A 26,778-nucleotide genomic window follows, 5' to 3' on the forward strand; every position below is an offset into this window, starting at 1 on the left:
AGAAACATATTTTGCGGTCACTAACCTTCTGACTGAAGTAAACGATGTCCAAATGATATCAAAAAATAAATGCATCATCTAATCCATGATTTTTTTTTAATGTATGCGATTACAGGACCCGAAGATTTCCAAGAAACCCGGGATGTAGATATTGCTACAGGAAAAAAATTAGGCCCCACCGGTTTTCACCATCGTAGAACAACGGCGGTACGGCCTTTCATGCAAAAAAAAAGAAACCAATACCCATTTAAGTGAGAAAGATAACTGTTATTATGAATTATTAATAGGTGAAAAAGAAGCGAACGTTTTAACGACCTGCACCCAAAACCGGATCTTAAAAGGCGCACCGATAACATTATTAATGGTGTGGACAAATGTCTTAATGCGGGAAAAATATGCAGCTATATCGATGAAGAGTGAGTGTTACCTGTAAGTGTCGAGGTGTAAACGTTACGAATGGCTGTTATCTGGTATGTGCTAATTTTATCGGGATGTGCCTATACAAAAAAAGAGTACGACAAAATACGACGGAACTCATGGCTAGAAGCTTTTCTGTGGGGTGACTAATGAGATTCAAGTCCAGTTGATAATAACTAAAAAAACGAGAGCGCGATTGTAGAAAACATCAAAGAACAGAATTAAACGAAGCCGAGAAAAAACAAGCCTCGATGAAAATGCATTAAAATGTACCAAATAAGTGACATCATTACAAAGCAGACAGAAGGAATTAGTGAAGAGCGAGTAATAGAGGTAGCGGTATTAGACAACATGCAAAAGCGATGGAATGGACTTCATGCGTAATAAAAGAAACAACGAAAGAAGAGGAACGAACTGAAAAATGGGATGAAGTATGACGTTAACATCGTTTACATAGTAACTACTAGTAAATATCAAATGTGGGCTAACTGTATCGATTTGTTTCTTCGCCCATCGGATAGCACGATTGCAAGCTTGCGCCAACGTATCAACCTCTAATACGTCCAAATGCACATGCAATGCGAGTACGACGTTTGCTTGGTTTCTCGGCACAAATGTAGCGAGAAAGAAAGTGTGTGAAAAAGCAGGAGTCTATATGACTGGTGTTAAGTAGTAACGATATATTTTATACGATGCCCTTCCTTTTATACATCATTGCCAGACGGTACGCAGGCAATCGCTGGGTTGTACGCATATAATGCTGTTATCCACACGACACATGAAAAAGGTTCCGGACGAAAAGTCGATGAAACAAAGTTTCGTTTAAATCTAAAAAATTGTGTCAAGGAAAACCCTGGTTAGGTAGGATGATTGCCATCATAGATAACCTTTTAGTAACGACGTAAATAATGACAGCAAGTGTGCTTCATCTGCCTTTTATTATTGCGAACCCCGAATCGTATGTCCAATGAAGATGTTGCAAAATGTACGCGGATGAATGCCGTTTTTGTGGTTGTCTAAAAAGAAATAGTTTCATTGCCCGTATATATATAAATGTTCATCAAGTAGTGTCGCCTAGAAACAGAATTATTCATCAAACTATTTAGAAAAACAACGACGACAACGGCGTTAAGTAATGATGCCAATAGATGAAATATATACATGATACACGTGATCCATATGAATCTAAGTACTTACTATATTTGATTGCTTCCTGTAGTTTACTACATTAGTTACATCTTACACATGTCTCTTACGTAGTATTCTTTCGACGTTAGCTCTGTTTTCTCATTCAATTTTCTTGGCTGCTATAGATAAATGATGATTATGATGGTGGTATATATACATATATATGAGATAAAAATATAGTCATAAAGCTGTTTATTTCTGCAGGGAGATATCCATGAACTACTGTCCACATACTATGCCCAAGCGGTGAGTGAAATTAATCACACATATAGAGGCAAAGCAAAGAATGTGTTCGTAACACGACAACTAGGCTAATGAAACGTCAGAAACTGTTTTCCAAAGCGTCATGTACATATGATACTCTATAATGGTCAAACAAGATATTGGTGGCCATTATATTGAAAGAACAAAACTCACATAAACAACAAAATAAAAAAGAAACACAGTGAAACAGACGAAACACAATATAAGAAGCATTGCGACTTTAAGCTACAAAAAACGTGTACAATGAACTAAATAAAGCTAATAATAAGGTAGAAATAAAAAATAAAAGTAATCTATCTTTGAACTGTAAATCTTCATATCAAAGTATTCATAACAGACTCCGAACATAACAGACTTAAGTCATTAGGAGTTATATCGGATCGACAAAAACAAAGTAAAACTGAGCAGCGTAAGATGAAGAGAAGCCCATTTTGTCTTTATTTTTCAAATTTACGATGGGTTGTATGGAAAACTAATCTCTATATAGAAGTAATCCCGTGATGAAGGTCTAATTACGGAAACATAGAATTATATTTATTATGTATAGATCGCCAAATCGTACTAGTTTGTAGCACTACCAACATCGCCTCATTCAGATTAACACTTATGTTATTTTATAATAGGTTTCGCATAGTATTAGGACTTATACCACCAATCCCTGGCTTACTAAGTCGAGAACTTAACCGCTCAAGCCACCGCACCTAGAAAGACAGTAGTGAGTTCTGTAAAAAGGGAAACCATATACGCAGAAACGCTATAATCAATTTGTGTAGTAGTGCAAAACTAGGAAATCGGCCAAGAAAATCCTATCGCTCATCGGAAGTTGGACGAACATTGTTTGGAAACACATTTAACGAAAAATGGGTGGCGAAATTAGCCAGTAACATACAAGGGTCATAACTCTAACAAACCATTTTTATTTGATGGGGTATACAAATAAATGGGAAGCTTCGGCGCCCTACAAACGGTAGCGTCATGACAAGTTTCATACATGTCAAATGTTGGTAAAACCACAATGCGTGGGAGATTCCTTTGTACTTATCATATTACTCAGATATAAAAGTGTCCGATTACTCTCTCTGATTGCCGGCAAATGAATTTCGAAGCAATACATTTGACGATAAATTCCTAGAATCTTTATTACTTGGTAGAGATTGAGCAAAATTCTACGTTTTTTGTTGGTTTAAAAATGGATATGATCTTCTGTCTATCTGCACACGTTATCGCTAGGATGGATAAAGAACGAATTCATATGTTCAGCTTGAAGAATGTCAACACAAAGACAAAAACGGCAGGGATTCAATTTCGATATCAAATGACTGCATTACTAGTGGGTCGAATTGCATGGTTGATGGTAAGTGCAGCATTCTAACGCGATGCATTTCGAGTTTCGCACAAACAATAGCTGATGAACATGTATTTCCCAAAAAGTCTACTCGGAGCAGAATTAGTGTCGGAATCATGTTTCTGAAACAACATGGAACGATGGATATAGCTGTACGAAGATACAACTGTTAAAAAAATGCATATCTATAATCACGCTACTGAAGTCAAGGGATTGAGAAAAAGTAGAACACGAGAAATGTCAACATGAGTCCCGTCAGCGACACAGGACTATTCTTTTTAGATTAAATATCTTTCATTCAAGTTGCATCGTTGGTTCAGGGCAGGGTAACAGAAAAAAATACACCACCGTCGTATCACCGATGATTTCACCCAACGCTCTGTACTACGCAGTAGGCCAATGGGACATGCGACGAGATGCTGGATTGCACCCGCTTACCCTTGGCTGTTAATGGATTTTATTAGTACTTTATTAGTACCAAAAAGAAGGCAAAGGGCGTGCCTACGTGTGATATTGCGACTGTAAGCATCCAGTTTGTGGCAGCCGGATTTGCTATCGGATTCTATTTGCTGTTGGCACAACAAGATGCGGAAGCGCGACACAATTGGAGCGTGAGAACGAGTACCAAGGGCGACTATACTACATAAACGCAGAAACAAATGGAGGCGATGAACAGCGACAGACAATATGACGGCGTCGTTTCCATCAACATATTCGTAAGACACTACTCTCAAATACGTGTGTACCTAGAAGTGAAGCGGCTTCAGGTGGGATGTAGCTCATATTTCATACTTTGGAGTTTCTGTAAAACGTTGGAATCATTTCGTATGCTTACTGACAATCTAATAGAAACGTGTGCATTTATCTACCTCGGAAACATGAAGACTGATAATTTTTAGTTCTGTGAAGAGACGATATTGTTTAATCATACAGCGCGAAAAAATTTTTCAGCAAGACGGAAGTAATCATGTTGCAAAATCTCAACTACAGAGCACGCTGCAGCTTGCATACTAAGCTAACGATTAACTTAGAAACGATGCCTCAGCAAAAATTGATAATTATAGAAGAAACACTGCCACCAAATTCAACATTACAGAAACAAAACAAAAGTTTAGGGCCCTTATTATGCACGTTATAACATGTGTGCCTTTTATTTTTAATAGAAGAATCCCAAGATCTTGCCTCCAAGCTTCTTCCTACGGGCCTCCTCATGATCCATGACCCCGCCAGATGTAGTCATCACTACGTAGCTGAAAGAAGAATAACAAATAGCGTATTTTGAATCGATATTCTCAAAATAAAAGAGTTAAACGGTAAGAAAGAGAGAGACATTTATCCATATGAAATAGGCATCCGTGACCGAACACTGATTGGTATATAGATAAGGATAGTAACGTACCATAACTCACTACAAAAAGTAACTACGATCTGTACCCTGATTAATCATGTCAGCTTCAACGTAAGCAAACAGTATTGACCGTCAGAGCTATGAGAATTGTTTGTTTAACCCCCGAGCGAAACATTCTTTTGCAGAAAATGGCAACGAATGCATTATACGAGGGACCTTTTTACAAACTTCCGGTCACAAATTTCCGAAACGGATAGACCAAGCCGAATTATGATGGTTACATTTACTAATGTCATCTTAATAGTTTACTACCAGCCATAAACATTTCTTGCGAGACCATCAGTTTACTACACCCTTCTTCCATTCGATTCTGAAGCACCACCAAAATCCAAGAATCTTGGTTACAGCAGGCACTGATCGTAAACACTGCGTCAGGTTTATTGGCATCCAAGGGTATACGCCGAGTTATTTAAAAGCTAGTTGTTTTTATCATGGTATTCTACACGACACGATGGTAGAACTCACCCGAACTGACGCGACGGCAGCAGCGACGACAGCCAGTTTTCGTAATCCCTGATTGGCACATCAAAGCGAGGCGAGATCACACCGCATTTATTGATCCGTCCGTTTAGGAAAACTACGATCTTTCCAGATCGATGATCATCGACGACCTCGTATTCGCCGATATAGCCTGCGTAATCAGGAGAGTTTATAGCGCAACATCGTACGAAATAGGAAGCAGAATAAAACGTCAGGTCATACTCTATAGCAACGGTCGTTAACGAAATGCTTTGGCCCATGATCAGAAACATGTGTCAACACAGAGTCGCGGCGCGAACTTGCGACTTTCTGCGACAAAAAATATGTAACATCATATAAGGCAAGCATTAAGTGTTATCGCACTTATACCATTACTCAAAATCAGACAGGCATGCCTGTGGTCTCAATGATGCATTTACTTAGGATACGGCTTTCAAGTCAATATCTTATGATTACATTTAGTACGGAATATGAACGAACAAGCAAACTTATTTTGCAGTAGTATTTCAAGGAAATAAGTTACTTTGAGTGAAACATTTGATAAAGAGGCACTAAAGCATGACAAGCAAACAATTGGAATAGTTTACCTAAGGTCTAAGGACGTCCTTTGGTTTCTCGTGAATACGACCTAATAAACTTTATAATAGACGCATATGAAAGCGCACAGTCCGTGAAAGCATACATACCCTTCTTCATCATGACAGTGAGAAACTTGATGATAACGTTTGAGCAGGGCCGAATCAAGACCTGGCGCTTACCGCGTTTCTCAGCATTGTTGATGGAATTCAAGGCCGAAGCCAGTACGTTAGTGCGGACCATTTCGACAACTGAAAGATAACGCAAACACACAAACCCATAAAGGACTGCATCGACAATACGTACCCACATTACATGCCGACAGAAGAATATCACTGAGATGAAAACCGGTTGGGTCTGCCACTCTCGTAGAATTGACTCCTAAATTAGATAATATAGGCTCGACCGCTCGGATATATTCGGACGCGTAATTAAAAGTTTACTTGTAAACAGCTTTCGACGAACTGATGTTCGAAAGTGCTACTAAACCAGAACACTTTGTGGGATACAGATGTGACTGACAATGTAAAGGTTATAAAACGTTTTTGTAATGACACTACATGCGATATGATTTCGCACGAATAGTTAACTATAATCAATACATGTCACGGCCAATTGCATCGGCCGGTACGATTTGGCACAGATCGACAGGAAAATTAGACCTCGTCAAAATTTTTTGATACATGATAACTTTTCGCCCAAAAGGATTAGTTTCTTTGTTCTAAGGAATCACGTGGTTGTTGGTTACACAGGCTTGCAAACGAAGGTTGGTGAAGTAGCACAAATCACGCTCGATTCCGTTCGACACAGCCTTAACAAAATCTCACTGATATCTAACACGGTCGCACGTCTAAAACCCAGCACAAAACTTTGAAAAACTATGCTAATTTTCCTCTAAACTTTACCTTGTGTTAGCCACGGCCTACGGCAAGCGAAAAAAGAATCAACGCATTTAAAATGGCGCCGAATTCAGCATTGCTCCGCGGGCGATTTGCACCGGTAGAGACCGCCATGTTTTAAATATGTATACTAAACATAAAAATGTAGAATGCACAATACTAGGCTTGGGTTTGCGGTATCAGGATTCACAACCTTTACGTTGTGTTGTTTGCCATTATTTGAAGACACATATATAGACTGAAGAATCAAATAAGGCTTTGCAGATGCGTTCGTGCAAATTCTACAATGACGTTATGGGATCTAGCACGGGCTTAGCAGCAAATGGAGTAATTGGATAGGCAACTTTGGAAAAGGATATTTCTTAAAAAGCTTTAGCTATTAATTGTTTTTTATTGGACATGCTAATCGTATTGCAAACAGCATCAAACTTCGCTTCTAATTAGGTACTTTTAGGAATCACCTTGCTAAAGTACTAAATAAGATAATTTTACTTAAGTCGCGCACTTAGGCCATAAAAGTTGTCCGCTAGCTAATTTACTTTAAAATCATGTTCGGTTTTAATTATCATCCCAAGAATATGTATACTGATTGTATATATCTATGTGGCGCTAAAAGTTCGTCGCCATTTGTCTGTTTGTTCGACGAAACGACAAATTTCTGTCGCATGTAAATTAAATGATATAAAACTGTCTTAACCTAAAGAATAGTACATGAACTACACACTATCAGCAAAGGTTTCTTTAAAAAAATAGATAGTGCATTTGTCCACTTCAAATAAATGAGTGTAGTTGGTGTCACTCGAGGGTGGTGCTTTCTTGAAAAAACCTACAATACAAAACATTGAATACCGCTTACAAACTTTCAATTGTCCATAATTTTGTTTTCGTTTAAGATTTGAAAGCCGTACTACAAAGGGTTCATTTTTACATCGAGTACCTCACAAGAGCCACAGAATATATAGAAAATTTAGGACAGGCGTGTATCATGATTGATCTTGATTGATTGCCATCAAGCGTGGTTGCGTACATGTTAAGTTCCATGCGCGACACCTGCGTGTCGAACGACTTCATCTACACCTGCAGAAGCAACACATTTTTTCAGAAAGATGCATCTACTTAGCTAATTCGGAACAACAAAAAACCAACATGGTTAACGGCAATTATAGCTGTTTGCAACTAGAACAGATTCGCGACAACTTCTTCGCACATCGATGCGTCCGCATCTTCTAGAACCAATTACATATAAAAAAAGAAAAAGTTTTAAAAGTACAATTTACTTATAAGAAAAAATATACCGTTACATATCTACAAAGCAAATCCACATTAGGAAAAATGTACTCATACTTATTCTTTGACTCGCTAAAGATGCATGGAGGATTTCTTCGTTTTTAAAAGGCTCGCATGTTCAAAGGACTACTTCTTGGAGATGACCATTGGTAGAAGGCTATTTAGGATGCTGAGTGACCACAGATGCCTCAAACAGAATAATATCTATTCGTTATTATGTTAAGGACAGGAAAAGTTGTCAATCCTTTAAGTAATTTTTTTAAGTATGAGAATGTTCAAGATGACCGATAAAGGAGGCTCTACGATGATGCTTTTGATTATCTAAACAAAGCCAGCTGCACAGTAATTCTTGTGACCAATTTAAGCCTAATCGCGGTAAGAGGACATGGAAAAGTGGCCACTGCAATGGCAGCATCAGGTATCGCCGTAACTTCGATACCTGAGGGCCATATTGTGTACTCCCGGTTCAGGTTTCTTATTTTCGTCAAGAAAAATGCAGTATCTAACGCGGGAAAAAAGTAAAAACTATAAATCTACTTCGTATGCCAGCACTTGCTGTGTAGAACGAATGCCCCGTGGTTAGCCGAGAAGCCTTGGAATCTGTTGAAGCTCCGTGATGTATGTAAAGCTAAACCGTATATGTAAGCGTACGATGACAGTATGAGGAGCCAGCTCTCTGAGGTAAAGCCGAACGACTCACCAGGCGTGAAATAAAAAAGTATAATATGATGTAAAAATTACAGTTTTATTTCTTCCTATTAATAATAGTAAAATCTTTTTTGATAACGCGAATTTCTCTTTGTTAACTTAATCAATTATGGGTTGGATCTCCCATAATATTGTTTTCGGAGTTCGAACTATAATTCCCGTAACGGACCCAGTTATAGTAAACAATAGTTGAATCAGCGGGAATGTTGGTCTGTTGCATCCACTCAAGAGACGTAGATTCAATCATTAGAAAAGGAATGTTTGGTGCGCAGTCTATTAAAATATGTGGATGGTCTACAGGGTAATACAATCTCAGCTGCAATGAGACTCATTGGAAAATATTGTGCGCTAGTATTAACAGTCTTAACTTTAAAGCCTAAAGAGCACTTTTCAGTCGGAATTGACCCATGTCCGAAAGACATAATTGTTTACCTTTAGTTTTCGATAGTGTTGCTTACGTTCATGTTTGTACCTCGTGTATCACTTAATGGTAGGATAGTACGCCTGGTGGCCTGAGGATTACTTAAAGATTTTCCCTGCGGTCATAATAGAGTCGTTTACAGATTCATTCACCTGAGTGAGACCCTCTCCCAACGATTCCGAACATTACTTGCTCTATATCGCACTTCAATGACCAGTAAAAGATCAGTAACACCAATCAGACACATAGAGAGTTCCTTCCGTCGCTTAACAAACTGGAGAATTCGAATTCGATCACGAAAATTCTGATGGCAGCAGGCTAGTCAAGATCGATATTTTTCAGCATCGGAGTTTGTTGTTGCTGAGTAAAGACGTTGTAAAAATTGGAACGCCACTAATAAGTGGACCAAAATTGTGAGTTCATTATCGCCGAAGGTGTCCGGAGTGACCAGGTATGACTGAAGGGATTGCCAAAATCAAAAAAAAAGCGAATATCATCATTGCGGTCCTACCTTATGCGATCTTGTCGTTGCTAAAAGGTGTTTGCTTTTGTAGAGGAACTGGCTACTTCACTGAGGTACTATGGCGTCAGAATGATATGCACCGCGCGAAATCGCGCCCTATCAATGCAGGAGCTATAAAATTAGTGCTTCAGTGCAGTTCCATAAGTTGAGATCGAAATGCATGAATGTCAACTAAGGAAAAAGCTGATAGTTATGGGATTTTGTAATATTCCATGTAACAGAAGCTTATATGACAGCGCGCCAGGCAAAAAAGAAAACGGGTAATTAGAGGAAAAAATTCGAGTGCTTTATGCTGTCCCAATATGCCACGTATATCGATCTATAAAGGCTAAGAAATTTGGCAGTAAGATGACCGTGTCAATGATTCAACTTCTACTTTCCTCATTCAAGTGATAATTCGCTACACACGTGTTGTAGTTTATTGACAGTTATTGCGTCTTCTAGCTGATTTAGTTCCAATTCGGTAACATCAAATTTTACCCAATGTATATGCCAATAAAGTATTAGCTCCAAGAATGAGATAAACCCTGATCCATCCAAGAGATATTTCTCGTTTATTTACTGTGAATGCTGGCTAATTTACCACGGATCTTATTTGGTGACGAAGTAGAGAAAAAAATATTTGTACGTTTTGTCCGTTGCAAATTGCGTGTGATGTTGTACAGGGCGTAATCGTGCACACGAAGTATGATTTTACATTTAAAGACTGCAAAACAGTTTACAGGTTATTTATGGGCAGATCCATAGCATGAAAATTTTGGTGCATTCAATTCATTACGTATGAATGCTTGTATTCGAATAGGCGCACAATAATCTTCGCCTCGATCATAGTTCGGTTACCTCATTGAAAGGAGACAATTTGCTATATTGTAGTTTCCGCATATTAATGTCAGCTCAATATAAATTGCCTTTATTAAAGTTAAAAGTAACCGTTTAGATTAGTAAGGTCACGAGCCCGACGAGATAGCTGTCATGGGATGCAAGGCAGGCAGACATTGCTTATATCGCCATAGCAATTTCATGCAACTGAATGGTGTCTAGTAGAATCACTGCGGAGTAGATTATTCTATTGTAGAATGAAGGAGTCTATACTATCATTTGCTAACTTCTACTCCCTATAAGTGCCCTTACGTTTGGAGGTGACGTATGATATATACTACAGCTGTCAACTTCTGTTCTAAGTCTGTGGGTGTTTTGAAGCAAGTTCAGTACAGGATTGTGCTTAAAGCACCAGCCGTTTTCAGAGCTTTCAACCACTGCTTAGATAAGAATCGTCCCCCCCCCCCCCGGATCAAGTTTGGATAGTTAATTTTAATCGTTGCTCACAACCATTAAGAAGACAGGAAAACAGTTCTTGCCGAAATTATCTTTGTTGCCATTCGGATAGCCAAACTTTTGTGCGTCCAATTAATAGAAAAATCCGCGTGAACCATGAGTTCCTTTTGTTGCACCAACATAATGTAATACTCTGAGGTCGCAGTGCGTTAGTAAAATCGTTCCTCTTTTTTACAAGCGAAATATTCAGGAGTGACAGCCATGAGTTGTTTACTATCAATTGAAAGGCGACATAAGCAAGACGCACTTGTATGGTAACGGAGGTTGAACATCGACTGTAGACTGTTTTGGCTTCCATAATAAAAAAAAATCTTCAAAACATTAGTCGAATGTACATTTTTGACTCCATGCTTCCTTGTCAATTGTCTCTGTACAACTTTTCTAAGCATTCTGCCTCCTTGATGTCAATTTGTTATTGGAAAGAGCATCCAGCGCGAACGCGCCAACTGAACGCAAATCTGTTTCGCTTACTAAACTTTAGTTACTCTCAGACTTACTTGAACAGCATGTGCTAGGCCATGTAAAGTATGTTGTATTTCGAACTACCGCATTCATACCCATGATTACACTTGTTTTGAAAATGGTTTAACAGAAAGCAGGTATTTCACAGTTTCACCATATATGGAAGTCTATCTTGCTAGCTAGTTATTAACAAATATCGTATATCTTCATAAGTTAACAATATGAACTTTTATACAAGTTACGTCGAGTTTTCAAAGTAAATAGTAACTTTTTTTACGGTGCTTGTTTTGCTTTGTTGTGATTAAATTTCCAGTGGTATCTCTATCTTTGCGCGGTTCTTGTCAACGATAATAACGAAGCGCAAAAGGTATTCAATGTGTTTAGGATGCCTTGGCGGTTTTCAAAACTACTCTAAAAAAAACTAGAAAACTCTTCCATATTGTTCCACATGTCTCAGCTCTTCAAAGTGTGCTCCCTATACGTGAACTAAATGATTTGGGTCCGCCTTAATATACTTCGTATTGATTAGCTCATACGAAGTCTAATAGTCGAGCGATCACCTATCACATGAACGTCCATTTAGGCCGGAGATCTGTCCTCGAATCTTCGAAAATAAGAACGAATAGACCCATATTGAAGAAGCTCACTGCGAGAGTGGGGTGGGGGGAGGGGGCGGGTGTGAGATGTAATTCAAGGATCGAGGTTACCAGCAAGGAAGCTTGAAAAAATTGGTCGCATTAATCAACAAAATGATCTAAGAAAAGATGGTTCATGTCCTGTGTGCAATACTTGGTTCAGATAAACAGCTTCTATTTTTACCACGAACATTTTTAGACACCAGGCGACTACTTTCCTTTTGATTAACGAGTAGGCGGGCAAGAAAATCTTATGCATGTTCCATATTTCCATTGAAATTTGCTGCAGAGTAAGGACTCATTCACGGGTGCTTGCTCGTCTATTTTTAAAGAACTCAACGTCTTTAAGCACAAATATTCTAAACCGTGTCACGAAAATTACCTAATTCTGTAGACCGTTCGTACATCGAAGTACAACAGAAACAACCAATTGTTGATTTTGTTATTTCATACACGTACTCAGCATGGCGGGAAAACGAACGCAGTCCCCACAGCCACCACTTAGGCAGTGGCTCATGGCTTGCGGAGGCACTGTAGAGGGTGAACTGGGTCTTGGAGGTACCGAAGATCACATCGTAAGAGGTTAGTGTGTATTACCAGGTAGACGTGTTTTCAATTTTACTTCACCGTAAAGCAGGCTTGATTTGTTACCAACCAATTTGACTGCATTCTTTACGCAGGTCTATTCAGATGTAACATTGCTACGAACAGTTGTTCATATAAAAGGAGAATACGTTTACGATAACCGAATTATTATCTAATCCTTTGTGCCAATTAGTTTTATTTTACCATCGTCTTATATGCTCTAACCTTATTTTTTTTTCATAACAATAAGCGACTTTTTTTGTGTTCTAAAGCACAAAGATAATGGAGCGCACTATGGGCCGACTCATAGCAATTTAACGCATACGCGGTCTCTACCTATAAAAATTAATTTTCCGATTAATAGTTGATATTTTAATTACAGTTCTACGGAGCATTCCTTCGATGGAACGAATCCGTATCGAGCAGGTTGCATCGGGACGAAATCACACTCTTATTCTGAGCGAAAGTGGGCAAGTGTATTCTTGTGGCAGCAACAGTCATGGCCAATTAGGCCGCCCAGAAGTCGGCGTCCGAAAGCCTGGTTAGTATTTAAGTCTTCTGGCTATAGGTGTATTGACTGTATTTTGCAGATTATGCATGGCTTCTCTGGTTAATTAAAAGGGCATTAAATATACCCTTATCTTTAATTGCAAATAGAAAAGTAATTTTCCTTTCCGTCCAATACAGATGGTTCTCTAACGTAACAAGGTTATGTTAATGCTATAGTTCGCAGTCAGAGTATGGCTGCTAGATCAGTGTATATATACCTTTTTCATGTTGTTCGTGCCTTCGCTTTTCTCTATTGACGTTTGCTTTAAAGAAATCATAACGACTCTCTATCAACACAAAATTGTACAAGTGGCATGCGGAGAACAACATTCGATGGCGCTTTCTGAAGCTGGCCAGGTATTTGTATGGGGAGCGAATAATAATGGTCAGTTAGGAGATCCAGAGGCGAAAGACGCGGAAAATCGGGGGCATCCCAGGTAAGCCTCATAGATTGTTGATTCTAACAAATACAGTACACGTAAATATATCCTCAGGGGTCCAAGGCCCTGAGGCAAGCTCCCTTTTTGGAGACTCGATCAAAGGATTAGCCCGACTATGCGGGGATTTTCGGAAAACAGCGCAAGAAGGCCGTTTTTGAATTTATTGTAGGATATAGTTTTGTCTTTCTAATGATATGTAACTCTCAAGAACTCGCAAATACTTTACAGAATTGTGAAGAAGCTAGGATCGTCAGCAGTTCAGATTGCTTCGGGTAGCAATCACTGTCTGGCTTTAGCTAACAACGGAACAGTCTTCGCCTGGGGTTCAAATCAATGCGGGCAATTGGGCCTTGGTACAGCTGGAAACTACGTGAGCACACCTCAGGATGTCCTAAGCCTTCAGGGTAAAATCTGTTATTAAATGCATGACAATTAGAAGCTGTAGTCTTCGTGTTCATGTTAGAGAGTCTTAAATAGTAGCACATAACGATATGGATAAAGTAGGGATACCTTGGCACCAAATACACACTATTTGAAACATTAGTTCATTCAATTGGCTACCACAAATCCATGCGTTGCGAAAAAAAGTTAATTCAACACGGTAATTACAAATCTAGCAGTCTAAATGAGCGACGATATCAAGTGTTGCTTGTTGTTTGTTATTCCTAGGAGTTCCTCTCAGTCAAATTGTTTGTGGAGGACAGCATTCCATGGTTTTAAGCAAATCTGGGACTCTTCTTGTGTGGGGTTCGAATCGACATGGACAACTAGGATTGGGTGATACTGTAGACCGGTAAGCATTATCGAATTGTTAGAATTTGGATTACTATAGTGCAATCATCAGCTTTATAGAAATGGCAACATGCTAAAACTTAATGATTAATTAGTCGACGTACTTAATAACTTAGTAATGCAACAACAAGGGCCTTCAATCGTATTATGGCCAAGAGATAATGTAATATGGTTTCATTGCAGAGCGTCACCAGCAGTGGTCAAACCACTTCGTCAACACGGTCTTAAATACATTTCTGCGGGCGAGGAGCACAGCGCAGTGCTAACAGCTGACGGAGGCGTATTTACCTTCGGTTGGTATTTTTTTTTTCGTACATTGAATCGGAAATAGCAAAAAGTTCAATAATAAACATCATTTTGCTTTTATTATACAAATCAGACAATTGAATTTTTGGCTCGAACGCTGCCAGCCAAAAAATCTTTGGGGGCAAATGGGGATAGTTAGTTACTTTTTGTATTGAAATCGAATCAGTATACTAGAAAATAGAGTTGAAAAAGGATACATTTTACATCTCGTTAATCACTCTGTTCGAAGTAAGATCGAGTCAACCTGTGTAACCGAGTTAAAATTTCAGTAGATTCAGGTCCGTGTGTCTAATATGAAAGAGTAAATTATGAGCAGAGACCTGTAAGTAATTTTGTAGAACTTGCATCTTGAAAAATAGGAATTGGGGTTATGTGATTACTGCATAGAAATAAAAACCCAATGAAACACATGTTGTAGCGTTTTTGGCGTTTCGTATGTTAGCAAGAGTCGGCTTTTCGTGAATCGCACTATTTGTATGTGCAATTAAAACCGCCTTCATAGTTACGGACAGCATGGGCGTATTACATAGATGTTGGTATGGGCCGCTTCTTACAGGTAGCGGGACGTATGGCCAGCTTGGCCATGGCTGCAAAGCCGATCAGCCAACTCCACGCAAGATTATGGACCTTATGGGGACAATTGTCACACAGATCGCTACTGGAAGGTGTGTCTCCCATAATTAACTCGCTAAGTAGTGCTAACATACGACCATTTGCACGAGCGAGTCGTGTGAATTTTAATATTAACAGCAAAAAACCAATGTGTAAGGCTTGAAATTTATACCGACGAAATCGGTAGTAAATTGATTTATATGAATGTCAGGTAGTGATTAATGTGTTGATACGTTTTATTTGAAATAAAATAGTAGCGATTCTAATAATGAAGCTAATACACCCTTTTTTTTGCAATTGAAAATGTGTATAAACACTTTAGATGTTTCTAAATGTTACCAGGCTGCATTGTCTGTTTATTGACACCATATGCACTGATACTTTTCCTGATTGTCTGAAAAGTTTAACAAATCACCAAGTGACGGTTATTGCTTGACAGTGATCCGCAGCTCGACGGTTAGTATACAGTAAATATGAGTCCTCTGTTACGTTCATTGCTATTCATCTATGATATGTTTTGTCTCTGTGCTAGTTAACCAATTTCGTGTCGACGGGTCGTCCTTTTAGGTGTCATACGATTTGCTACGCACCTGGTCCAGGTCGAATTTATACATTTGGCTTGGGGGGAAGTGGACAGCTAGGTATTCCTGCGTTGCCCTCCAGTGTTGCTACTCCAACACAACTACCTGGAAAATGGATACAGGTCAGTAACGTAAAGTATGCTTATCTTCATTTAAAACCTGTATGATCAGTATGCTTGCATGTACTGTGCGATAATTCAGAAAGTGGTCTTGAATCAAGTAGCACTCAGAGAGTTATTGATCAGTTACTAGATGTAGTACATCTTTTTTCGATGTTTAGGCTCTCGAGGTGAAACTGATTAGGCCAACTGATCCTACTCGACGCAACTCTAACGAAGTAGGCGCCGACTGGTCGCAGTGCCTTAACGACGAGTTTCAAGAGGCGAATAAATCCATGGTTGCGAGTCCTATCGACGCGGCGGGTAGCAGCGAAAGATCGTGGAACGAACGAATAAACGTGGAGGTACCTAAGGCAAAAGCTGCACGAAAGCGTGGTAGTCAGAGTGATGAGCGACCAGATGCAGGTAACACGGGCCAGGTGAGGCCGGGGTCAGGGCAACGAGAGCCAGGGGCAAAGGTCAAGAAAGCGAAAACAAAAGCAAGTGAGGTACCACCCCCCAGTCTTGCTATTACCGTCTGTTGAAGCAGGTTTTTTGTGTTCTTATGCCTTCAGCATTACTTCCAAGTGGAAATGCCACACCTATCAAAGCATCAGTTAAACAACTTCAGTGATCCACGGTGCTCCACTGAATAGGCTTTATTAGTTCTGCTATCATTCGTGGGTCTAGTACATCCTACACTAACTAGTGAGATGCGAGTACGTCCAAATAAAATTGAGTTTGGCTGAATGATAAATCTAAAAAACTCTTCTTAGAGATTATCCTAGAGGGCTGCGCATTTTCGTTACTTGACGAGCCGGACTCTTAAACACTCAAGGATAGTACATAGAATAGTGCACAGTAAAAATAAGGCGTTGAGATGGCAATATAAATATTAACTTGGATTATCTTTGTTTTGGGGATGGTAGGTCGATCAAATAGGTGAGCGTCTTGCACTGTTGCCTGAAAAAGATCCGGCAGAAATTCTTAAGACTGAAATGCTTGTTTTTGCCATATTTGCTGGCGGGGATCGCACATTCATCATTTCACATGAACCAAGGGTAAGTTTGCTTCGTACCGTACTTAGCGCTTTCTGATGCAGGTCTAGTTAATTGCGTATTATTGATTCTGTTTTACTTCGACACAGTGAGATTAGATTTCATCTGCGATGTATTAGGTGTAGCAATAAAGTACATATTACCCGTATACATTGGTAACGTAATAGATATGCAGTTATTGAATTATAAGTATAAAAATTATGTATAAACATACGAGCTTAACTTAATGCGTTCACAAGTTAATTAAAATTAATGTGTACTAGAACGTACGATGTCACATGGTAGCTGATTTATATGGATCACATCTTATGCAGACGCACATAGCTTCTGGCAAATGAAATTCTTGTATACCGCATAAGGCGTGATAAAGCCCATATTGCAAAACGCGCAACTATGTGTCGTCTAGCTTTGTTCGTTTCTCTAGGCTTCATTGGTCTTTATCAATAATTGTCTCCTCCGGTGTTGATAGACTAAATGAACAAGGGTGGTAGGAAGATACAAATCTAATCCTAGACCCTCTACAGATAGCAGTATGTTACCTAAAAAAATATACGTTAGTTCAACGATGAACGATGCGGTGTGATGGCGTTTCTTGAGAACTCAGGTTTAATTCGGTTTAGTGTTTTGAGTTGCGCCGATTATGTTCCCACATTACATGTATTTTGTGAAGAACTACCGAGACTACGTTAATTTTGAATAAAGCCAGCTGTTTATAAGGAACATCTAAAGGGAGCTTATATGCGCACACTTGCCACCATATATCTTCGTACTCCATTTTTAGTGTGTTCGGCAAAGGCTCGACCCTTCGTAGATAAAATCACATTTGTGTATTCCAAGCTGGTGTTGTGTATTCCCAAGGCTTTTTCGGCGTCTGAAGTGGTGTCTACGACTAAGCTGTCTATACTGATTATCACTCCAGCGCCATCCACGTACAGACAAAGCCTTCGGAGAACTTGCGGGATATGAAGCCAAACATAACAGCAATGTAGGACAGATAGGACCAAATCATTCAACAGCAGAGAGAAAAGTAGTGGATTATTTTGTTTTTTTAAATTTTTTTCCCTTTTTTTTTCACTTTTATCACCCAATGCTACACCAGTTGATTGGACATGCCGTCTATACTAATTCAGTTTTCTTGTAGAAGTGCCCTGATAAGATGCAGAGTATCTATCTATGTATTATACAAGTTGTACGTAAAGCGCGTATCCCGGCGTCATATCAAATGTTAATTAAAAATCCCCGAACAAGGCATAAAGCGCTTCTTTTGGTCTACACCACACAGGGTGTACATCGTAAAATAATATGTCGCATGCCGCAAGGGTGGAGCATCCTACTGTTCAGTTGGAATACATAACAAGTTTCCAGGGACCTGGTCAGACGCCGTGTGATCAGTTGGACAAGAAATTTGCAGCAACAGCTTTTTTCACGCGATCGCTCTCCGTATTTCATATACATCTAGAATCCTGTGGATCTGATAAATTGTGATAGTTATATCACCATTGTCCGTGAAACCTTGCAGTCAAAATGTTTAGGAACTTAATTATTGCTTTGTTACATGTTAGGCAAATTTTCAATTGATCGTACTGTTCTGCAAGCGTCTAAAATTTCCAATGTAAGATGTTTGGTCTAAATCTGTAGAAGCAATCAGTCCTCAATAAAAGCTGTACTTGTTTGGCTTCAGAAATATGGTGTGCATGCTTCGGCCGACTACCGCGTTCGCCCTAAGCGCAGTCAGATTCGAACCATAAATGTGGACATATTGGAAACAATGCCACACCTCAAACGAGACGAATCTGTTCCTCAGGTAATCATATTATTCCATGCATCTGTACAAAAGTCGAAAAAGTTGATAACGAGCTAATTACACTTCTGCTTTTAGTTAACTAAAATTATTAAAAAAATAAAGAAATTAGCTGAAACATAATTTTTCAAAATATCTTACTTTTATCGTAATCAATCAAATTATTTTATACGTGCTTACGTGAAATATGATATGAATGACGATAATGACCGGCGTAACATAGAACGAAAGAAATTAATTGACGATGCAAATAATTTTCATCATCTTTCCTAGGCCACTATGGACAATCTGGAAGGGGTGCTCAGTTCGCTGGCCTGCATGAACGGCTCATTTTTGACAGACCAAGATCGCCATTACGATTGTAGCGGATATAACCATGGGGTGGATACTGAGCTAGCCCTTCGTGCCATGAAATGCCTAGAAGATACGAAAAATTCTAGTTTAAAGGAGATGATTCGTAAGTGCTTTCACTTCGCACAATCACTGGTAATCTTGGGCTATCATATAATCAATTTGCCATTGGTACAGTAAAAATATTATAAATACAAAAAAAAAATTTTTTTCTGTGAAAGAAGTTTTTGTCTTCTGATTATCAGTGCTTGTTTTGTAACCGCCAAAAAAAAATAAGCCGTGATTTGTGAATATACACTGAATTGAACGTGTTCGTATAAGTCATGGCTTCGTATTTCATGTGCTTTTTTAATTTTTTTGTTTGATTTCAGGATCTGAGTTTGAACGACTGGTGGCGTCTGTTTATGCGATGTCACAGCGTCCAGTGGATATCGAGGCCATGCGAATATATGTCCTCATACCAATGAGCTTTCTCTTTCAAAAAGTTCCCGATTTTCTCGAAACTATTACGAACCCCTTTCAGCGAGCTTTGTTAAGGTATCAAAACAGATTTCTTGTTTTTTTCTTTTGCAACGGACAGTGTGCATTTACAACCAATTTACAAAGGCGGCCTGTGCACAGCTGTTGTATACAGCGTCACTTAGTTTCACGTATGTGGTACGGTATGGATATTAGTAGATTGGTTTTGTACGATGGTATACAACAGATAAGCTACATTTATTTTACGATATATACTTGTGTACAGTTTCTTAATCAGTTACTGTTAACAAAACTCTTGTTATTGTTTCAGGTTGAAGTCGACGGCATCGAAAATCGTTTCCGCATGGTATTCCCAATATAATGAACACGTTTTTGGCGATTTCGTCAGATGTCTCAAAAATGTTATTGACCACGTCCTTATGTATAACAGAAGCGTAAGCTAATTCAGTATTTTATCAAATAGCTTGGGGCGTTTCTATATTTAATTGAAATGGTTCTTAGCCTCCATTTATCCTTCAAATCCCCACACAAGTCATTAGTCACATGTATTTTACACGTGGAATTATTTTGAAAGGTGTCAGCGGATTTGAAATATTACAATATATTTCTTAAATTTGGCAATTTATTCACAATTCTTGCTTTTTATTTAAGGACACTATTTCGATGGAGCTAGCTTTGAAGACTCTTAAACAGCTCAACTCCATCAACCGCTCGAAATTAATCGTGCCCTTCGAGGAATTCTACATCGAGATTTTAAGTCAGCACATTTCAATCGAAAAGGTTAGGTTACATTCACAAAAGATTGATGAAAATAATGCGATCTTAACGAGACGGATCAACAACTAATATCGAGTTATGCGTTCTTCTTGTGTATGATACAGGACTATATGGAGTGGCAGATGTCCAGCCCGGAGCTGAGAGCACGGCAGCTCTTCTTCTGCGACTACCCTTTCGTGTTTGATGCTCAAGCCAAAACAACGATACTCACGGCAAGTTGTCATAATTTTTCTTTATTGCTTGGTTTATCGTAGATAAAAAAAGATCTTTGTTGACAGAAGTTTGATTCCGGAGAGGATTTATTCCAATGTAGTCTTATTTATATTGCAGGTCATAGGAAAATTTGTCTTACACTTGGGGTATTTTATGCTGTTTTAAGTTTATATTGTGGGTTTTTGTGGCCAGTTTTTAACTGAACATTTAATGAGTTCGGAACTAAAATAATATTTGTAGTCATATGTGCAAAGAGTTAGGTTCTTTCTTCTACCCAAGCTTCTAAATAGGTATTTTTCTAACTACAAAAAAGCTAGCGTTTATACGCCAAAATTACAGGTGGATGCAGCAATTCAGAAGCACACAGCTATTCAGCAGTCGATGAATCAGAGTCTAAACCCATTTGCCGTAGTTTTCCGTCAGCAGCAAGTCAACCCTTTCCTTATTCTTAAGGTAGGTTAAGTAAACAAACTAATAAATAATAATATATGTATATCTACCGAAAGGTATGATCAATTTAGTTGTTTCAGAAACTTTTTTGAAAGAACATAAACAGTAAAGACTCGTTAGATCTTAAAGAGTTAGCCAAAAATATCTATAATCAGACAGTAATTATGATTCCAAGTTCATCGCCTGAAATTTACGTAATGCAATCCAATCCAATGTAGAAGTCCGCGCGTCTCAGGCCAAATTAGGACCCTTTAGAAGTCTTAAACAGTTGAATCACTTAAGAGTCAGCAAACGATTCTGTCAAATAAAATTGTCATAACGTAGCATAGTTTTTCAAGTTATATTTCAATAGCTTATCGATTATTCTGATTCTTCGTATGAACAGGTTGACAGGGATCGTCTGATCGAGGACTCACTTCGACAGCTTTCAATGAAAGACTGTGCCGATCTCCGAAAACCCCTGAAGGTAAGTAGTTCGAAGGGATGTAGTAATGTATAATATTATGGGGCGGTAATGTGAACATCCTTAGGAAAGACGTCATAATGAAGCTCATTCAGCAATTGTAGCTTCAATCATCCAGGTTTTTAATTAGCATGAACATTATAGTATTTTGCCTTTGAACACTAATAATTTTTAATGTGGTTCTGACTGAACGAGGTGATCTTTGATCGTGAGGATGCTGTGGATGAAGGCGGTGTACGCAAGGAATTTTTCATGTTGCTTATCGAAAAAATTCTGAGTCCAGATTTTGGAATATTCAAGGTCTACAGTGAATCCAACTATATGTGGTTCAACCCGTCGTTTTTCAAGTGAGTATTTGATACGTTGTTTTAATTGATATGATAGCGAAGTGCCAACCTACTCAACATAGGTTTTTTTCACTTATTGGGTGAAATTAAACTTTGGCAGGTAAGCTTTGTATTAATTTACATGTGTTGTGCACTATATGATGGTGGGGCTTAAATCAGCCGGAGGGTCTATCAACAAGGCCACAACGCCACACGTACAGCAATGTAGGTATTATGATTCAATATTTTCAATTTTGATATTTCATTTGCTGTAAAATCTAAATAAAGCTTTGGGTAGAATAAAGATTGAACATTTGTATTCAGCATTACATCGCGCTGTGAAAGCTTTTTTGTTGCGTATTTATTACCAGCGAAGACAAACAGACGATTTTCTTGATCGGGATCTTGTGCGGACTAGCCATCTATAACCAGACGATCATACCACTTCCGTTCCCGTTGGCGCTGTACAAGAAACTTCTCAAGGAGCCGGTCACATTTCGGGATCTTGAAATACTCAGTCCGCAAGTGGCTAAGTACGTATTCATACTGGTCAACATAAACAAGATGTTTCAGTAGTCAGCTAAGTATAACTAAATGACGAGCATTTCTTCTTGACTCTCAAAGAGAGAATCAAATGCTCTGCGATCACTTTAGTATGCTGTATGTAGAAATCCATTGAGTATGCTACTACATAGGTCACCTGCTAATCGGTTTATTCAGTCGTACCGTTTCTCTCATGTACTCGAATTTAGTTTGTACAGAGGTTTCCTCGCAGTAATTCTATATTGTACAATTTCCAAAACTTTTAGTTTTTATACACATTCTTAGGTTTCGTATACCAGCCACGCTCGATATTGCTATGGCAGAAATTCATTACGGCGTACCTTTCGGTGGTAAACTAGAAACCAAAAGACCGTTTTGGTCTTTTCGCCAGATTACTGAGGACAGCAGGTTGATTTTGTTTGGCGTACTAGTGACTTGTATGGCTTTAATACATACGTTTAGGAAATGATGTAAAGCGTATATATCAACAGTTTAAGAATCGTATACTATTTTCAGTAAAACCCAACCACTTCGTTAAAGATTAATTTATCGAGCTAACATGTTTGAAGCCCACTGTGACAGTACGAAGAAGTGCAAACAGCTCGTATAAAGAACTTGAATAAGTTCTCTATTTAAATTTTAGGGAGGTGTATCTATCTTGCAGGGAGCAGAAGGAATTACCTTGAGTAAAAGTTTTAGTAAAGTTCGCCGGTGCTGTCGAACATGCTGTATAAGAACTGAGGGCGACACTTCAACATCGTCATCGTTGTTTGGATTGGGCTTATCACATTATCACCTTTGGTGGTGTTTGCGTGCGCTCTATTCCTTACACTCTCTATGTAGGACATATAAGCGAAAACGCTTTTTCAGCTTTTTCCTCGCTAGAAGGCCTAAAGCTCGCGTCTGATTTTACCATAGCAATCTTCCTGCTATTACGTGATTTATAAGCAAACCCTTACCAAAATGGCTTGCTGACTTTGTACTTTTTCAAGTAGTGTTTCAAAGTTTTCAAGTTCATTTCTAAGTGGACAGGCATGATACTGAGTAGATGCTGTAGCCTTTGCCGCCTACAGTTGCTAATGTTTTTCGACTCGCTTTTTCACGACGTTGTGCGCATGTGCCCGAAACCAACGGAAAGGGCGATTCGCAAGTGAAGACGTTTCAAAAAAACGCAAAAAAAGGCGTTAATATCTTTGACTGCCGAATAGCGGCCAATTCAAGCAATTTTAGCCCAATACTAACGTCTTTTTCATATTACTTGTTTTTAGAAATCTCAAAGATTTATTGAATCATAAGGAGGACGATATAGAGGAAGTGTATTGCCTGAATTTCACCATAGCCCGAGATAATTACGGATTGGCGGAAGAAGTAGAGCTTAAAGATGGAGGAAGTAACATCTCTGTGAATTTAAAAAACAGGTCAGTTCAGAGTATAACTGCAATACTAAAAAATTCGCTGTTTGATGATCGCCTAAAAGTGGCATAGATTCGTAAATCTTGGCGATCCGACTTGCTAATCAATCGTAATTGATTAGCAAATCATTTTGTATTGTCTGTTTTTTATTACGATAGACGCATGCAATTCTGTCGAGATGTTCTCTCTAAAATCCTGGCAGTACTCAAACGTTTATGTAATCTCGTCTATTCGTTTAAATATCTTTTTTAAGACAATCAATTCATTCGGCAGAACCAGGAATATTCAGAGAGTTATGTCGCACGTTTGTATTCTTTATTATGTGAGGTCTCGATTATGTGAAACTAATGTCAACTAGTTATTGCCACGGATTCCCGAAAACGATTGCACGAAACGAAACGACTGCAATGACTATTGCACTTTTAAATCATGCATTGCGGCGCGATTTCTGTGCTTACGAATATGCAGGCAAGAGTATGTGGATTTATACGTGGATTGGATATTCAACAAGTCTTGCTTCGAGATGTTTGCTTTGTTCGCAAATGGTTTTTATCGAGTCCTTAAATCCGAGATTCTCTCCCTGTTCAATGCAAACGAACTAATGACGCTAGTCGCTGGCAAGGTAACATATCTATTTGATAATAATTCTTTTGTCCAGTTAATAATAATTTCGATTTTGAGAGAGCAGCTTGAAATATGAATAATGGTATACGGTCTCGAATATGTTCTGTAAAAGTTCCTTGTTTCTCAAATATAAGAATTAAGGTAGATATAGGAACTTAGCTTACAAAGGCGATGTCTGCTTAATAGTGTATGCGTCCTTATGGAGCTGCATATCGGTGTTTTCATTGTCCCTTGTCGTAGGTTTTGAAAAAAATGTCTTCGAGTCAAATTGTTTTTTGTATCATTGGAATATTATTTGAATTTAGGAGAATTATGACTGGAAAGATCTCCAGCTGCACACTGGTTACAAGGACGAATACAATCCGGATCACCCAGTTATTCGGATGTTTTGGAAAGTCTTCCATGATCTTAAACAAAGTGAGAAGAAAGATTTCTTGCGATTCGTAACTGGGTCAGATCGGATTCCGCTGTTAGGCATGGGAGAGATAAAGGTAAACGCACATTTGAACCACAGTATTCACGCAGTTTCTGCTACTAGGTCGGAATGCCTAGTACAGCATCGTTTATGTACAAATGTGAGATATTAGGATGCTTCAAGTAAATCCGGTGAAACGTTAATTGGGCTAGATGATTTTTCAATGTGTTAAAGGTAGTCCCTTCTATACACACTGGTGAGTATCTTATAGTAGCAGATGCCCCTGATGTCCATCGTAAGTACTTACCTGCCCTACGTCCAAATCTACCACCACCGAAACTCGATTTCTCTTCACCGCGACGTCCTTCTTTAACTCTGGTCCTCTGCAGCTGGTAGCAGAAAGTAAACCATGCCTTATTTACGATCACTATCATCTGTAGACAGCTTTTCATAATAGTTCCGAAAATTGCCGCGGAGTACGCCAAACTTTTTTCTTTTTTTTTTCAAAAAACTTTTCTTGGAGTAAATCTCAAATGATTTTCATTCACAAGTTTCTAGAAGTGGAGAACTTACCAGGTAATTTTAGTCTGCTGACAGCGCGCAGTTTAGAAGTTAACTTCTTTTGCAACTTTTATAACGGATTCTTTTGTAATAAGCTAATGATATTCCGAAATGCACGAGAATTAGATTGCTGATTTTTTTAAGGTTGAATAGAAGCTCAAATCGTTGTACGCATTGTTATAAAATAATTTTAATGGACATTAGATTTTATCGATAGCTCAGAGACAGATATGCAACACTGTCGTGTTTCGATGTGCTGTACTAATTACTTTTTTTTAATTATTAATTTTAAGGGACTTTTACTCTACGCTTAGGGTGTGCAAGTTTAAATAACATGCTACATGCTTGATGTGCAGTAGTATCTTTGAAGTACAGCATCACGTTCAGAATTACTTAATCGTGGAAAATTTTTCAGATGGTGGTCATTCCATACCGCGCATCAACTGTGCATCTTCCAGTGGCTCATACGTGCACCAACACGCTCGAATTGCCGAAATACGAGTCGGAAACCGTTCTTAAGGAGAAGCTTATTACTGCAATAAGCCATCATGTCGGATTCGGCATCCGGTAAAAATATGCAGTATTTACTTTGAAAGAAGACCACCACGTACGACTGGCAGTAAAAAACAGAACGTTGTTTTTACCAAGGGACGTAGGCTTTGTAATGTAAATACAAAAAAAAAGTAAGCGTCAGTTACAAAGCAGCAATCAAGTGGCAATGTCTGTACGGTCGAATGAAAAAAAAATTGACTTAATGAGGGCTGTTTTTATAGCGATATTCACAAAATTGGTAAAATGAAGTCGGGACGGGATGATGGAGAAAAACGTTTGGTCGCATGGTAGATGAGAACCTGTAGCGAGGCAATAAAGTCCATGTGGCGTAAATTTGTATTAATAAAGATTTCCCTATTATATGCAACTGTCCTGACTAGTCGTGGCGATTGGTGTTCATCTTACTATCACCCTATTGAAGTGTTGAGATAAAAGTTGTTGGTGGTGACTTGCCTGAATATTACTTCGCTATTTTCAATTTGTATACTTTGTTCGAGTGTTTCAAAAGTGCATAGTGGAACTCAATAGTATCATTAGAATCGGCTAGTGGAAGTACTAGTTAAATACTGCCCTCCTTCGTTAATTTATGGTAGGTCCGACCAGGGGAGGTCAGTTCTGCCTCTGAAAGTTTGACGCCAATCCAGACCAACGGAACTGGCGGATCTCATTTTTTGCTGCACCAGAAGATATTTGACTAATGGCAATGTGAACAGTAAACTTGTTGCATCTTTGCAATATTAAAAGAAATACAACCTAAATTGAGATCAAGAGAATTTTAGAAAACAGACCAATTGCTAAGTATTGAGACTATTATTGATATTTTAAAAAAGGGTCGTTGTT

The 26,778-nt window shown here is 38.6% G+C and overlaps 3 protein-coding genes across 7 annotated transcripts in view; 2 read left to right on the forward strand and 1 right to left on the reverse strand.

Moving 5' to 3' along the window:
* Positions 1-2,293, forward strand: part of Lpin (phosphatidate phosphatase LPIN) — a 28,207-nt gene extending 25,914 nt beyond the window's left edge. For all 3 annotated transcript variants that reach the window (XM_022838502.2, XM_086969627.1, XM_022838505.2), the window contains exon 6: positions 116-2,293. In XM_022838502.2, coding sequence (XP_022694237.1) covers positions 116-197 — 82 coding nt within the window. In that variant the 3' untranslated portion in view covers positions 198-2,293. The remainder of the gene's footprint in view (positions 1-115) is intronic.
* A 2,031-nt stretch (positions 2,294-4,324) lies between these two features.
* LOC111263441 (small ribosomal subunit protein uS8A) lies at positions 4,325-6,669 on the reverse strand. Of its 3 annotated transcripts, none has more exons than XM_022838508.2 (4): positions 6,584-6,669; positions 5,789-5,929; positions 5,088-5,253; positions 4,325-4,464 (listed from the first exon to the last, which is right to left on the reverse strand). In XM_022838508.2, the coding sequence occupies exons 2-4, from the start codon at positions 5,919-5,921 to the stop codon at positions 4,371-4,373; spliced, it is 393 nt and encodes a 130-aa protein (XP_022694243.1). In that variant the 5' UTR covers positions 5,922-5,929; positions 6,584-6,669; the 3' UTR covers positions 4,325-4,370. The 3 variants fall into 3 exon arrangements, with proteins under 3 accessions (XP_022694243.1, XP_022694245.1, XP_022694244.1); XM_022838510.2 differs by lacking the exon at positions 6,584-6,669 and adding an exon at positions 6,427-6,559; XM_022838509.2 differs by lacking the exon at positions 6,584-6,669 and adding an exon at positions 6,362-6,385.
* Positions 6,670-9,366: 2,697 nt separating this feature from the next.
* LOC111263442 (putative E3 ubiquitin-protein ligase HERC3) lies at positions 9,367-26,401 on the forward strand. Its single transcript, XM_022838515.1, has 26 exons — positions 9,367-9,444; positions 11,627-11,680; positions 12,412-12,530; positions 12,916-13,074; positions 13,354-13,519; positions 13,751-13,926; positions 14,192-14,315; positions 14,498-14,607; positions 15,177-15,285; positions 15,800-15,935; positions 16,094-16,420; positions 16,841-16,972; positions 18,651-18,773; positions 19,044-19,227; positions 19,493-19,658; positions 19,912-20,035; positions 20,253-20,381; positions 20,483-20,590; positions 20,931-21,044; positions 21,427-21,507; positions 21,700-21,851; positions 22,202-22,363; positions 23,642-23,791; positions 24,255-24,408; positions 24,716-24,901; positions 25,802-26,401. Exons 3-26 carry the CDS (start codon positions 12,413-12,415, stop codon positions 25,955-25,957), a joined length of 3,546 nt encoding a protein of 1,181 aa, XP_022694250.1. The 5' UTR covers positions 9,367-9,444; positions 11,627-11,680; position 12,412; the 3' UTR covers positions 25,958-26,401.
* Positions 26,402-26,778: the final 377 nt, after the last annotated feature.

This window comes from Varroa jacobsoni, unplaced genomic scaffold (genome assembly GCF_002532875.2).
Source record: "Varroa jacobsoni isolate VJ856 unplaced genomic scaffold, vjacob_1.0 scaffold_766, whole genome shotgun sequence".
NCBI lineage: Eukaryota > Metazoa > Arthropoda > Arachnida > Mesostigmata > Varroidae > Varroa > Varroa jacobsoni.